The following is a 15,893-nucleotide window of genomic DNA, read 5'->3' as shown; positions in this document are numbered from 1 at the left end:
TCACAGCTATGCAGCAGGGTAGGGCCGCATGGCAGGAAGAGCATTAAAAATGTATGACATCCCAGCCAGCGTCGCTCCTGGGGAGAGCTAAGGTGGGGCTATGGCAACTTGAGGTACCTTTCTGTTATTTTGGGGACAGATTTTGTTTAAGAAGCTCGTTTGTTAAAAGCTTGCTCCAAGATTTTCTAAACATGGACCATTTTCAATATGCTGTTATACGGGGAGTAGACAGTCAAAATCTCTCAAAATTTCTCTTCTTAATCAAAGAAACAAAAGTGGAAGAGAAAAAAAGGAGCCAAGAAACGTCAAGGCATGGGAGAGCTTTCCACTCTAAACCACGTGTCCTTTCAGATTCTCCCTCAGAGGGTCTGGATTTCTGAACCCTTTCTGAGGTTATAAATGAGCTCACTAACTGTCCCCTTGAAATCATATTTGGAAAAATTTTAGGATCAGAGTTTGCATTAAGTGTAGCCAAAAAAGAAAGAGAGAGAGAGAGAGAGAGAGAGAGAGAGAGAGAGAGAGAGACTGACTCTGAATCAAGGCCACAAATGAGAATTCTAGAATGTCTTTAATGTGAGTATAAAGAAAACCCACATAATCAAAAGGACCTGGTTAAAATATCAAGCATATATCATTTATAGATGTATATGACTCATGATTTGAATAGCTCAGCACAGGCTCATCAACAAAGATTCCATTTCTGACTTTAACAGCTAAATCATGAATGAAACTGACTTCATGGTACAGTAGAGAAAAAATCCTTTGTGGGTACAATTTAGTGAAGTACAAAATTCAAAAAGCATGTTTGAGGCCATGAGATGGCTGAGCAGAAAAAGCACTTGCCACCAAGTCAGATAGCCTGAATTCTATTCCCACAAGAATAGACTAGAGCCCACAAGGTAAAAGGAGGAAATCAGTTCCTGAAAGTCATCCTCTGATCTTTATCCATGCACTATGGCATGCATACAGACACATAAATAAGTAGGAGTAAAAATTAAAATTAAATTTAAAACAGCCTTCTTTCATCCACTTAGCGCATGCACTACACTGTGTGTCTCACACTGTACTATGCACCTTAGGTCCTTTATAAGGGAATGGTGGGGTTTCCAGCTTCACCAGATCAACCCACAGAATAAGAAAGCAAGCTGACACTTTAGGACATACACATTACTCCAGGCTCCTATGTAAATAGCTCAGGTTCTTCTGTCTATTCTTCCAAATGACTGCTAGTGACTGTTGTCAGCACAAGGCAGTTTATTGCCTGAGACAGAAAGAGCTTTAACACGTTAAAAACTAAAGCCAGAAAGGAAGACCCTGAAAACACTGTAAGGAACTGACAAATGGCATTTTCTCTTATGAAGCAAAGATTCTGAGGACCCTGTGTCCGACCTTGTCACCTGCTTCCAACAATAGATGACAAGGAACTCTTGCAAATTTTTAAGAAGTAACCACTTAACTAAGCACCAAACATAAATAAATTAAATTAATATTATAATATTAATAAAATAAATAAATTCAGTTTTAAAATAAGTAAATTAGCACCAAACAAATAAATTGTACATACATTTGTAGTCTCTCAATATTACTGTGGTATATTTCTGAGCTCAGAGAGTCAAAAAACACCTGAACAGTATTCTACATGTTTAATTTCTTATGTATAATCGAGCAAATGTAAGCTCATTGAAAATAACATTTTCCCTCCATCTCTTTACTTCCAAAAGTTGAAACAGCACTAACTCGTGACAGGCGTTAAAGATGGTGAGTTAGCTGGACTCTTTAGCTGGACTCTAGCCTGATTCTACATCTGCTGAGGTTCATCCTGGCTCGGAGACTTCAGGTATGTCACTGGGCTTGCCACCTCAGGTCCTATCAGCATGTGCCCCAGTGAGAATGGCTGCCCACTCTTCCTTTGCCTCAGCTTCCTTCTGTAGGATGGGAAACACTGGGTAACTTAACTGCCTTCTTTCAAAGGACTGCTATGCTGACTAAGGGAACCAGGACACAGGCCGTATCTCTCAGCACAGTGTCCAACAGAGCACTTGCTCAACTGCTCTGAATGTCATTATGCTGAGAAATTGTTTATCTCATTCCCAAGGGTAAAAACAGCATGCTGGTTCTTTCCTAATCTCCCACTGGAAAAGGCAGCAGAGACATACCTGTTTAAAGTGTGAGTGTCCGAGTTTACAGATAGGAGCAAAGGAACTACTTAACAAAACATGGAAGTACGGAAGTAACAACTTCCTACCTAGTTAGAGAATTCGAGAAGGAAGTAGAATTTATACTTACTTTCATTCTCATTAGAAGAAAAGAAATCCTACATAATCCTACACCCACACCATTTACAGATAATGTACTTTATTTGACTTTCTTCTCTGCACATATGTGAAATTTTATATAATTGAGGCTACTTGGCACCATGGTTGAGTCACATAACATTTACTAAATAAAATTTTCTGTGCCATTAAAAAATCATTTCAAATGACTTCACAAATGTAATTATTGCAAGATAAATGAGAAACGGTGATTAGTACGCCCCTTCTGAAACATACAGTCTTGACAACAAAGATAACTGGCTAAGGGGGGCTGACACTTACTTATTGCTTAGTGTGTGTTTTTAAATAAAATCTACCAGACAGAAGTACAATTTAGAGGTTGAAGAAATAGCTCAGCTGTTAGGAGCACCTGCTCCTCTAATCCAGGACCTGGGTTCAGTGCCCAGGACCTACATGGTGGTTTACAAACATCCACACGTCCAGTTCCAAGGAATCTGATTCCTCTGACTTCTACAGACAGTAAGATGCATGTGGTGGATATATGTATTTGCGGGCAAAACATTCATATGCATAAAATAAAATTTTTAACTAATTTTATTTTAAAAATTACTGAGGGAAGAGCACTAAAGATAAAATGGCCATTTGCAAATTAAGTCGGCTATGCACAGTGGGACACCATCTTGCCACAGCAGCTGTCTCCTCCCAAAGCCATCCTGTTGGCAAGTATGATTGCTGGGTGACCAGTGACTAAAGAATCTCTAGATAGTGTGGGAGCTGCGTGGATGCTACAGAAAGCCTCATGGGACAAAGTCAAAAGGTTGACAGAGGAAGAATTAAAAGAATGGCAAGTTTAAGATGAGGGGAAGGGGGCTCTGACAATCGATCCCCCACATTCTCTCTTCTAAGACCTCTGACACAGAGACATGGGCTCACAGCGTATCAGACAGTGCAGGTGTGTGCACTGCTCAGTAGACCTCCTACCAATTCAGCTTTTGACACATGTCCGATAGCAGATCAGATGAACCCTACATCTCATTGAGTCACACAGTTCGTGGTGTGTTGGTAAATGGGAACCAAAAGTCAACTAGAAACATAGCTCCCATGATTTATGACAGTGTCTGGTGCCTTTTTCTCTAGTGCCAATATTCAGCATTTAAATAAATATTTTGCAAATGTGGGCCGGGGAATACCTGGACTCTGTTTCAATAGAATTTCTATTACCCTTTAGAAGCAAATAAGTAAAAATCGTTGCAGCTCACCTGGAGGGAATACCCTCTCAGAGAAAGAAATTGACAATCTCGTGCTTACAGAAGCATGGGTAAACCCCTGATTGGGACTTGATGTGTACAGCCCTGCCTGGGAGCATCATTCCAAAATCACACTGTAAACATGCTTGCACTTCTACTGCTCTTCTACGTCAATCACCGAGAACCTTCTCTGGCCATGTCAAAATGAAAAATCCTTTTACAAGAGCACCAATTTTTAAAAAGGTACAAACAACCCACTATCCCTGCAGCTCGGGTGTCCTTCACACTTCCAGCACAGGAAGAGACAAAACTCAGGGACACCGCAGTATCTCCTTTGTCAGTGGATTGGCCAGAAGGTTCCCTTGACTCCCCTACCTTAGAAAAATTACAAAAGCATGGGGGGTGGGGGGAACAAAGAAAACAGAAACTGCATACATAAAGCCTTCCGCCTACATCAAAGACATCATGTTCACGCCCATCTTTCCTACTAGACTGGCTGTGTGCTATGTGTCGAATTCATGAATGATCTGACTCCTAAAGCAATGCCACTCAACTTGTGCTAAGTAGGCAGCAGGCTGAATGCTCGCCTTCGGTCAGTGACAGCCGAGACCTAATACAGCCTTTCAGAGGGATGAATGGTCCTGTTTGTCCATCTACCCTAAACACCTTCCAACCATCTGGATGACAAGGAAAAATCTAATATATTTATTCCCAAAATGTTATTCAAGATTTTCCACTTAGCCATAAAAGAGTATTTAACCTTCTAATCATCAAAATGACAAAGAAAAATGCACCTTTAAAAAAATATGAACAACTCTAAGTTTTCCCATTTATTCAAAACAGGTCATCAGCATAAGAAAAAAAACAAGCAAATTCTGATATTTTTGTAAGTCTGTGGGGTTTATAGTAATAAACCTTCTTTTCCCCACAACATAATCTAGACAGTATTTTTGATAAGCTGATTTACCTTAACCAAAAAAAATAACATAAATATATATAATATGTATTATTTTTTAAGCTTAGTTTTCAGAAACTTTAAGTAAGCAAATAGTTACTTTTGGCTTGCCCCCTCCCCATGCTCTACAGCAGACAACAGTCACTGCTTGCTTGCAGGGCTCATCTTGGTGAGTGGAGTTTCTCAGTTCACATCACTGAGAGTCAGTGGGGCTCCCTGGTGTAGATTTCCTGAGAGTCCCTTCCTTAGCTTGTGCCAAGAATCAAATCTTGGCCACTTAGCGCTCTGTGTTCCACATGTGATCTCATGATGTACTGAGCAGCCATGCTAACTGAGATAGATAGCCCTGTCAAACAGGAAGCTCGCATGCCAGGATGCACGCAGTAGGATACAGTGACCTTTACATTCAAAGGAAAATATCCCTAAAAGGGCATGAAAGTTTTCAGGACTGGGTAACACTTCTTTTAATTCATTTGGACACATGACATGAAATAAAAGAAGCAGTGTTCAATATGCAATTTGTTGGGGATCAAATCCTGAATCCCTCACACAGAAAGAAAGTTTTCAAGGAAAAAAAAGGAAACCATCCTTTATTATGCCGGTAGGGAAGCAGTGAACTCCACAGGACAGCTTCTGTCTCTGCACCCAGCCTGGCCAAGGGCAGGATTCTGCACTGAGACACACAGAACATGATGTAGGGTACACTCACATGGGAAAATATGTTTGACCACCCTGATAGAACTACTCTCTAATTTAAATGAAGTCTACCGTTTAAAAAGCACCAATGTGCATACAGAATCAGAGGGAAGAGCTTCAAAGTCTGAGGCTTCTGTCTGCATAGCTCTACCTTCACCTGATCTCCCCTTGTTATCTCATCAGAAGCACTGAAGCCAATGGATCGCTCTTAAGAATGACATGAAGCCAGATTCAAGACATAGAAAGAAATCTTGGGAACCACAGCAATGTTAAGGTACAAATGATGATAGGAAATTAGTATATAAAGTGAGACGGGGATGTTCGGAATCTCTCACCTTTATTTATAACTATTACCATAAACTATTACCATAAACTATGCTATTCAGTCATCTCATCTGAAAAACAAGGACAATAATTCTACTGGCTCCAGTTTTCTTTCCCCATTATTCAAGGTTTGAGGAATACTGTTATTATTTGTTTTGCTGCATCTTTGGCATAACAGAACAATGGACTATGCTTCAGAAAGAAACAACAGAAGCTCACATAAACTCCCTGGGATTATCAATATAACAATGCAACTTTAGTAGCTAACTGAATAGGTAAAAATGAGTGATTAAAAGAAAATGATTTTTTTTTTAAATGAATTGACTTCATCAAAATGGTAGAACAGTTTTCAAAGGTACAAAAGAATAAGATGCAACTCTGTTTCCTGTTTAATTAAAACCTGATGGCAAACTGTAGAAACCATAAACTCAAGACAGTAAACAAATAAGTTTCATATGCTTAGAAATCATATATTCAAGTTTGGATAAGTCAGGGGGAAAATATCTCAGCACTGAGCCCCAAAACACCAATTTGCTGACTTAACAAAAATAACAGAATTACAAATGCAAAAACATCATGACAATTGCTTTAAAATACAAGTCAGTTTGGGTGGCTTTCAAGACTCTGGACAAATCCTTCACAGAACAAGAAAACAAGATCCTGAACGATTTTTGAGGCCTGCTGTCAGGTACAGCATCCAATAATTGTTTCGCAGCCCTTTTTGGAAAAAAAAACACCAATACTTCCTCAGATCACACAGGAGGCTAGGAAGGAAAGAGAGAGAAAGAAATACCTTGGGCCTGAGCTGCAGAGCTGTGGGAATACCCCAGGGCCAGGAGCGCGGTCTCCACCAGCTGGCTAAAAAGCACATCTTTTCGCACCAAGACGAATTCAGCATGTTCTTCTCGGTTGTCATATTCAAGAGAGCCATCCAACTGCTCCACCACACAAAAGACTGGAATCATCAGACCTGGGAAGACACAATCCGAAAGCAGAACATGGTGTTACAAGGCAATCAGAACCACAGAACAAGAAGAAGGGACGGGACGGTTCTCAAAGTTAGTACACTAGGATCATACACACAGTTCAGGATGAGCAGCCTGATAGTTATGTGCCCTGTGCCAGGCTTTGGGTGAGGAGAGCCAGATCTTCTCTTTATTGACTGTCCTGTTGCAAATGCAGCAGCATTGCTGAGGAGACGGGGCCGAAGACCTCAAATTGCAGTAATCAAAAGGTCAGCTACACTCGGAGGTGTTTTAACACATGGCCCAAAGTCAAGGCCACCTTATGACCTCTAATGTCTGCTGTCTTATCAAGGCCCCAAACTAGTATCTTCAGGTCATCTCTGGTTTTGTCCAGCAATGTATTTCAATGCTGCTAGTCCACAGCACCCAGTAGAGAGGCATGTTAGATTTCCAGGCCTGAAAGGCTATGTGAGTGTATACAGGAAAGGCAATGGGAATTCAAAAGCAGTCTTCTTCTAGGGTTCAGTAAACAACTCATCAAGTTGGCCTGAAAACAGTACAGATCATGAAAACCTCAACTAATGTTGAACTAATATAAAACATACAGCTAAATGCAAACTTCATTTCCTTGGAATTATTTCATACACGAACACCAGTTATCCCTGGACAGAATACTTTTCAGTGTTTGCAGATAAAAAGAAATAAATAAACGACCCTAAAGAATAAAGCAAATTAGTCTATTTGAAAAATCTGTTGAAATTGGTTGTCACTGAAATATTTCTCTGCTTTGTATCAAAGTGTGAAAAGCCTAAAAAATGTTTAATTCACCAAACAGTTTTTAAACTAATTTCTTTTTTATTTTTTAGAAAAAGTCACACAGGCATTTAAATGTAAACATAGCAAGACAAAAGAAGATCAAAGATCTACCAATGGACAAGTGATAAACATGGACTCTGCCCTGCGAAATTCACACAAATTAGTACGTTATGGAATGAGGGTCTGCTCTGAGCCTTTGTGCAACAAAACACAAAAGCTATGAAGGAGGCATAGGCAGGCAGAGAGAGGGTGGAAAGAGTGGGACGGCCTCAGTACTGGCACTCCATAATGAAAACGAGACCCCTCTAACATGACTGAGGATAGGCCCAACACACAGATGTAGAGCAGGCTTCCAGCTGCTGTCCGTGCCCTGACCCCAGATGCCTCCTGACTCACTGGGATCTGGAAAGCAGAGTGAAAAGCAAGCACTCTGCAGACTCCTGAGCCGTAGACTCAGGGTTTTGTTCTAAGGATAATACAATGGTACGACTGGTTCCCATGTGCTAATTATTATTATTAAAGATAATAAGTATTGGGTATAATTATTAAATATCATTATTAACAATAATAATACTCATTAAGAATTGTTATCATTAAAGATCTTGGTAATTATTATTAAGCCTGAGCAACAGCCCAGCGTGTCTCACCACACCACACTTGGGACAACCCTTGACTCCACCATTACTCCCCACAGAAAACTCATCCATAGTACAGACCCATGGAAAATGCAAGGTAGCAGTGAGGCAGGTCAAATTTTAGGCAAAGGAGGTGATTTAGTGTAGTGCTTCATAATGCCGTTTTTCTTGGTGACCATCACGAGTCTATGAAGCATTTGTTTATGGGAGATTATTCCCAAATACATTTAAGATACATAATGAATAATACAAATCAGACATCTCCCACATTATCTTCCTATCATTCATTTGTATAGCATTTATTGATTGTGCCTACTATGTGTCAGGTATCACCCATCACTCCATAGATACAGGTAAGAACAAGTCTGCTATGGCTTCTGCCCACACTGTAGCTGGAAGCATTATAAAACCCTCCTAAGCAAGCATAATGGCATTTTATACAACCCATCCAGGAGAGCCCTTCCCGGCAGGGAATAGCCCCATTTAGACCTTTTAACTCTTACATACTGGTATATGATCTTTGTCAAAGGAAGCAGGCTCATTGCTACCTCTAGTGATTTAAGCATATGCTCACACACAGCCACGTAGCCAGCAGTGCCATAAGCTGCCTCCCCACTAATACCTGTGTCTACAGAGGTTTCAGTGCTGAAAATCCATGAGCAGTTCCTAATGACATCTGGGGACCACAGATAAGGCCTTTAAGTGAATCTAGCTACTCCATAAGCTAGCATTCACCCATGACTAAATAAGTCTGGGACTGGCTGAAAAGGTCCTATTAATTTCAAAGTAACAGTTAAATACAAAATACAACATAAAATCTCAGGTGTCTCTAACATGTAAGAGACTGATGTTTTATAACTCTCAATATGGGAAAGCTATTTCCTAAACATTTTACTTTGTGGTCGGAGGGAGAACTGTAGGCTAAGCACAACAGCAGTGATTCCTTCTAGTCGAAAGCAACCGCCAGTCCCCTTACACATCTCACCTACCTAAAAAAATAAGATGGCTGAGAGCTTGCTGTAAGAACAAAGACCAGAGTTCAGATACCCAGCACTGTGTGAAGCCATATCCGGTGGCACATGTGTCTGTGACTGCAGCACTGAGGGCCGGCAGACAGGAGGATCCTGGGCTCACTAGCCAGCCAGCTTAGCCAAAATGGCAAGCTCCTGGTTCAATGGGATACCCTGCCTCAAAAAGTCAGGTGGAAAATGACAGAGCAAACACCTTATATCAACTTCAGACCTAAATATGCATGCACACGCACACGCACACGCACACGCACACACACGCTCACTTGAGCACACACACAATGGGTGCACATAGGCACGCACATGCACGCACACACAATGAATATACACACACATACACACACACACAGGTTCACAGATAATGAAATAGGCTGCATTCCATCATTAGAAAAATTAATCTTTTTAACTAGTCCTTGATTGATTCAGCAATTATAGTTTTATAATGCAATTCCGTTTTTACCAAAAAAAAAAAAAGATATAAAAATCTGATGCAATTACTAATGAAAATGGTGAAATAAGTGAAAAATAGCAAACTGGTGTAATTAAAGTGAAAATTAAGGCACGGGACTCAAAAGGCTTTGAAAACAGGTGTTCCCCAGGGAAGTATACACAGGGCAAGAAGAAATGTGCACCTCACAAAGAAGTAACTCCTCAGCTGGTCCCACTACTGTCTTCAAGCAAAGGAAGAAGAGAGAAAAAGAGAGGCAGGGCATTTACAAAATGCTTCAAAAATAAATGTAACAGTGGCAAGAATAAAGTAACTACAATAAAAAAAAAAAGCAACATAAAGCTGAACACAGTTACAAGTTCTAAAGGGTCATGAGAAAGAGAAAATAAAAGGAACCCTCCGTCTGCAGCCCAGTATTTGAGCTTACGGCATTATTTTTCTTTTATTGTTGCACAGACCCATTTCCAGATGATCAAGTGGAGAACTTTGGACCTTTTGATCATAAGCCTTGTTAAGCCTTTTACAATTGCTGGAGGTAGGCAGGTAGTTTAATCTGAAGACAGGCACTTGGGCCCCAGCCATTTACTAAAAAATCATGACTAGTTCGGGCAAGCAGGACATATGCTGTCCTCTGTCATTGCAGACAGGAAACAGGGCTCTCCCCTAGAGAAGCGTGCTTCCCTCTTATCATCTGTCAGGACACTGAAACGGCCATGTTCATTGTCATAGTTCTGAAGGAGGGCATGCATCCTAAAAGGCCATGGCTCCAGCCTCTGTAGCACCATGGCCATGTGAACACGCTGCTGGGAAGATACTTAGGTGTTATGAAAAGCCCTGCAGTGGAAGGCAGGCAGGCCTGGAGTCAAACAAATCCTGCTCCTGTCATTCTACCTGAGTCACTGACTGTTCATAAGCCTGTGAAGCTCTCCAAGACTCAAATCCTCCCAGCTAAAATGCAAATGAGTGTGCATGTGTGTGTGTGTGTGTGTGTGTGTGTGTGTGTGTGGTGTGTGCATGTGCAATACATCTAGGTCACCTGAGATGCAGCTCTCAAACACTGCTACCTAGTTTTCTTTTTTGAGTATGAGTACTAATGCCATTTTACAGGCACAGAGGGTGGGGGGAACCCCAATCATGTCTTCAATGTTTTTCAGTAAGCAATGTTCATGACACTAAAAAGTCTTTCTTCAAATAAAAATAACAGTAATAGTGATTGAATAACCTATCACTGAATGACCTAACGGAACTAGTAATCACTGGATGGTTTATTATACAAACAAGAATAACTGACAACGTTCAATGCTCCATAGCAAAAAGCACAGCCTTGGGTGTCTCCTCTTCAACTGAAATGCGCTGATAAGTATAAAAGACACTGGATTTTAATGACTTACTACCAAAAATAAAATAAAATAAAATAAAAGGCAACAAAAGTAAATGTATTATAAACATTTTTTTAGAAAATAAATTGCATGTGGAAATAATATTTGAACAAACTGAATTAAATGCATTGTTAAAATTGTTATGTTTCTTTAGCTTGTTTTAAGTGGGGCTGTTGGGCATCACACATGTGCCTTATATTTTCTGTGAGATAACATGCCACATTATAAACACATACAATGGCTTTTCGAAAACAGAAAAAAATCTCACTATAACTGATAGTAAGACAAGCCCAGGATTGTCTAGAGCACTCCTTGCCCCACCCCTCGCAGGTGAGGAGCTTTCCTTTGTGTTCAAGATCTAAGTTGACTTAAGAACAAAAGCCATTCTCGGTTTACCTCAGATAGTCCATCACCCACCGCGTTTGCCTGTCTTCTCCACTAAGTGAGCCATAGGCAGCTACTTGATTCCTAAAACTGGCAATCCTACATCTTTACTAAGCTCCCCCACTTCCTTTTCCTGGTCAAGATCTTCAAGGAATTCTCTCTTGCTGGCTTGGACAAAAGGAGATATAATCTCCAGCTCTCTGAGCGGTTAACCTCAGCAAGGAGAGATGGACACTGTTAGACCAGAAGCACAGGATCTTCACAGCATGAGGTTGCCACCTGAACTGGGTGGAATGAGCCCACATGTCAGGTTACAGTCTGGCCCACCATGCAACCTTTACTTTTTCCTCATATTTACCACATGAGAAGATTCTCACTGACCTCAGCTAATAAATCAAGAGTCTGAAAGGACCAGAAAATGAAACAGCCAAGGAAGAGCAGCAACTCAGCCCATCTAAATCCCACATTCTCCTTTGGAAATAATACCCCAGACTCCACCCACAGGGACCTGACAACTTGCCCTGCTCGCTAACAATCCTTTCCACTTGCTACCCCCTCCAGGAGGCCTGGGCTACTGAATTTTTTTTGAGGACTCCCATTTATGGGGGCAGGGCTAGGCCTGAAACAACTTCAGAATAGAACTCCTGCTCTTCAGGCCCTACAGATAAAAAGAGAAAAGACTCCCGCCCAAGGGCTAGACTCCACCCTCATCCTGGCCCCTTTGTCTTCTGAGTTTACCTGCATTCCTGGAACTGCCACCTGAAGGATTGTAGCTAGTCTGAGGTCATAGCAAGCCTGCCTTTATCCTCTAGGGGCTCCTAAAACCCACCCATTTCAGGAATGAAGGAAGCCACAGGACCACTCCTTGCTCTATCTCTCACTATCTCCTAAGACTCCGGAGTAACTGAAGACACAAAGACTGTGCATGGAGCCTCTCCTATCTATCCTTTGCATAAACTGAACCTGAAGCAAAGTACCACATTCCACAACCTCCATTATAAATAAATCCTACACCAAGCCCTGGAAAGATGGAAGAAATTTAGGAAGCTGACTTAATATAGTCTATTCCCCCCAAAGACTGGGCTGAAAGAACAGACTATCTTTTTCCTATTACAATTTACTAGAAAAAAATGAAGGTATTTGCATAATCTTCTCTGTCTCTCTCTGACACACATACACACAGAGAGAAAAGGATAGACAGAGAAGTAGCCCGACACTAATTTCTCTCCTTTTTTTCCTACCCTAAAACAATAAAGCCGCAGTTTGAGAGCCAAGAATCACAACCAGAAACAGAAAACAAAAAGGAACATCATTTACCTCAAAATTAACCAAATGTGTCTTTCCTAGAGTAGTAGCTTGCTTTGGCCCTGTCCTCACCTTCCCTTCTCTCTCAGGCCCAACCTTCTGAGACTAAGGAAGCCACATTCCAAACCCAGCTGCAGCATACTTCCCCCCCCCTCGGGGGCTGATGTGGAAACTTCTGAGATTAATTGATAAAAAGGTGTGATACTTTAGGGGTGGGGATATAGCTTAGGGATAGAACGCTCAGCAAACAGGGACAAAGCCTACAGTTCAGTCTCATTCAGCAACATTTCTTTCAAAGACAGTACATTTTGCTATGGAATGGCCTCCATCTCCACCTCTAACCGAGAAGTGTAAAAAAGCACTCCTGGTCCTTCTGTGAACCTCCAGTATATACTCACACAGATTTAAAATGGCTACCTCAGCACCACAGGCTGTAATGTTATAGGACCACGGTATGAACTCTGTGGGTGACTAGAATGTTCATGGTATGACTGTACCTTCATATTTCCTTCCAAATAAGCTTAATTTGGGAGGGGGAGTGTGGGGGAAGGGAGGATATCAGATAGTGTTTTAAAAAAAAGTGTTTAAAAAAAGTGTTTAGAAAAAAAATTTCAGCAATTATAAGGGTAAAAGAAGTGTGTCATTTGAGTATAAGCAAGTCACCCAAAAGTTCACAGGTCAACCTGGCTGTCCTTGAGGTTTCCTCATGATACCCCGTTCCAGCATCTCTTCCTGCCTGTTGATTTCATTTGACCCTCATACAGAGGTGGATGGCAGGAAGGTGGAAGTCCACAGAGGGAGGGTCACTGTCAGCTCTAAAGAAACAAGCAAAGGCAAGCAAAGCCACAAATGTAAATCTGGTTTCCTGGCCCCCATGACTTCGGATTGAACACACACAAACCCTGCCAAATAAAGTTTCAACAATAAAATCTCTTCATACATCCCCCACCCTCCCACCGTCTGGGGAACACAAGGGGTTAAAAATGAGGCAAGATTTTACTCTCAGAGTTATCGTCTGTAAAATCAGATGCTTTTTTTCAGCCCCCAAAGCTGACCCTAACCTTAGAAATAAAATGCAGGATTAGGCCAGGAGAAGATAAGTGTGGAGAGTGAACACTGTCCCTCAAAGATTCAGTGTGGGCCTCGAATGGCAGAGAGAAGGACCAGTCGTACATCTGCTTCCAGGCCTGTCCTCAAGTTTAGGAATCGTAACTCAATCTGAAGTCGGGACTGCAAGAATGAAGGGTCAATGTTCTCTGCTTAACTCTTGGAAATTCAGTGGCAGGCTCCAGTTCGAAGGCAGTTTGAAACCGCAGCTTTCTAGGAGCCCAGGAGGCACGGTTGTGGTAACTTACCTAAATAATAAAGAATGAGCTGTGGAGGCCCAGCTGAACCCTGGGAACTAAATCCCCGGATGTCAGCAACACCTGGCCTGTGGCTGTCTCAGGGAGAATCCCACTTTTAGACAAATCCCCACTCTACCACACCCCACCTCAAAGCCTGACCTATGGGATGTCCAAAAATAAGCGGTGGTTCAGTTTAACAAAATGCTAATTCCACTTAGACATTAATCATCTTCATTAATAAGCAGCAGGGGCTGTTCAGCATCGCTGTGGGCCCCGACATCAGGTCACAGGCAGTGCTTTCTAGGAAAGAGACAGACACGGGATTCAGGAGCTGGTTTTCCCTTGGGCACAGGAAGCTCGCCAGTCCACGGGGCGATGCGTGTCCACAGTGGGCACAGGCTGCTGGCATATCAGCATAAGGCATTGTTGTGGATTCTGTTTGAGGACTGGAAGCCTGCAACATTGGGTGGGCGCCAGGGTTGCAAACACTAACCACAGGGCTCAGGTTGGGAGAGGCGTGACCATAGCCTACACTGCAGGAACGCATCTTCTTTAAGTCTAGATATTACAGAAAAGCTCAAACCCACGGCATATTGCTGAAAGATAATTATTTCAAAACTGAACAATTAAAAGTTCTTTCCACAGTTGTTGAAGTGTGCCCATCAAAAGATTCAATAATGTATTAAAAGTGATTGTAGCCCATTTCAATAATATCAGGATTCTTGTCTCCTGACAAAGTACAATTTGATCCTACAGGTTTCTGACTGGGTAGATTTCAAGACATGTTTATGAGGACACACATTTGTCATGACCCCTTCTCAATACCCTGTCTGTAGAAGCTATTCACTAGAGCCCCCCACTCCTCAAAAGAAGGGGGTCATTAAATCTGCCCCTATACTATTTGCTTCATTATCTCGGGGTTTGAGCTGTTTAAATATTATTTTATCTAATTCAAACAATTTTTTTAAATCTTTGATTAATTTCTCCAGTGTAGTGTTAAAGAAAGGTTAACTGTGTTGAGGTTTTTCGAGCAAGGAATTAATAAAGGAATCAAGTGTTCACACTCAATAAGGCAGGACTACCTGTATTTATTTCTAGTGGGAATATTTCATAGCACAAGCATGTTTCCTTTGGGGAGTTTAACTCAAAAAAAATTATTAAAAATTGAGATCAAACACTGGTGCAGAGCCTCAAAGGAAATCATGAGAGTGGAAAGATTTTTATTGAATAAAAACTGAAAAGTAAAGTTTTTATATTAAAAAAAAAAGAGGTTTCTCTCTCATAAAAGAAAATACTACATTTAGAGTTTGAACTGTGAAACATTTATGGCTATTTAACAGAAATGTAAAGAAATGATCACTGACTTAACCAGTGCAGAGTCCCCAGAGCTGCAGCCTCACTCTCATCTCCATCAAATGCCTGTGGAGAGGGGAGAGGGAGCAAGCCCCAGAAAGCTCTGACATGGGGAGGGAGGGAAGAGGAAAGGAGACCAGAGACTACCAAAAACTCAGCATCACAGAGGGCATCTGCTAGCTCCCTCTGGGGACAATGGCGTCTCTGGCTTACAATATGAAAGTCAGTAATACTGTGACTGAGACAAAGTTAATAAACACAGACCAGGGAAATAGGGTCTGATGAAGTACTTCCCTGACACAATATTTTAACTATATACACATCAGTGTAATTTGCAGCAATCATTTAGTAAAAATAGAATAGTATTGTTTCTCTCTGTGGTTCTAAGACAGTCTCTGTATACGCTATGTATTTCTAAAAGGAAACATTAAATTTTAGTATTTTTAAAACTAGAGAAACTGTGAAAGTCACTGCCTATGAAAACAAACTGAAATTCTTGTTGCTTTGTTTTTTCTGAGATATGATTTTCACTCTCTAACCCTAGATAACCTCTTACTTACTAAGACCAGGCTAGTCCCCCAGTGCTCCTCCCTGAAAAAAAAAAAAAAAAAAAAAAAAAAAAAAAAAACAAAAAAACAAACCTTGAGTAATCCTCCTGCCTCTGCCTTCCAAGTGCTAGAATTACAGCATAAGCCACCACATCCAGCTTGAAAATATTATTTTCACCCTTACTATGGTC

At 41.2% G+C, this 15,893-nt stretch overlaps 1 protein-coding gene across 2 annotated transcripts in view; it reads right to left on the bottom strand.

The window, feature by feature from the left end:
- The window catches only part of Satb2 (SATB homeobox 2), a 173,344-nt gene that overhangs the window by 145,566 nt on the left and 11,885 nt on the right, over positions 1 to 15,893 (bottom strand). For both annotated transcript variants that reach the window (XM_076931897.1, XM_034499047.2), the window contains exon 2: positions 6,289 to 6,465. In XM_076931897.1, coding sequence (XP_076788012.1) covers positions 6,289 to 6,465 — 177 coding nt within the window. The remainder of the gene's footprint in view (positions 1 to 6,288; positions 6,466 to 15,893) is intronic.

Source organism: Arvicanthis niloticus, chromosome 3, assembly GCF_011762505.2.
Source record: "Arvicanthis niloticus isolate mArvNil1 chromosome 3, mArvNil1.pat.X, whole genome shotgun sequence".
Lineage (NCBI taxonomy): Eukaryota > Metazoa > Chordata > Mammalia > Rodentia > Muridae > Arvicanthis > Arvicanthis niloticus.
This window is presented reverse-complemented; position numbering and strand designations above follow the sequence as displayed.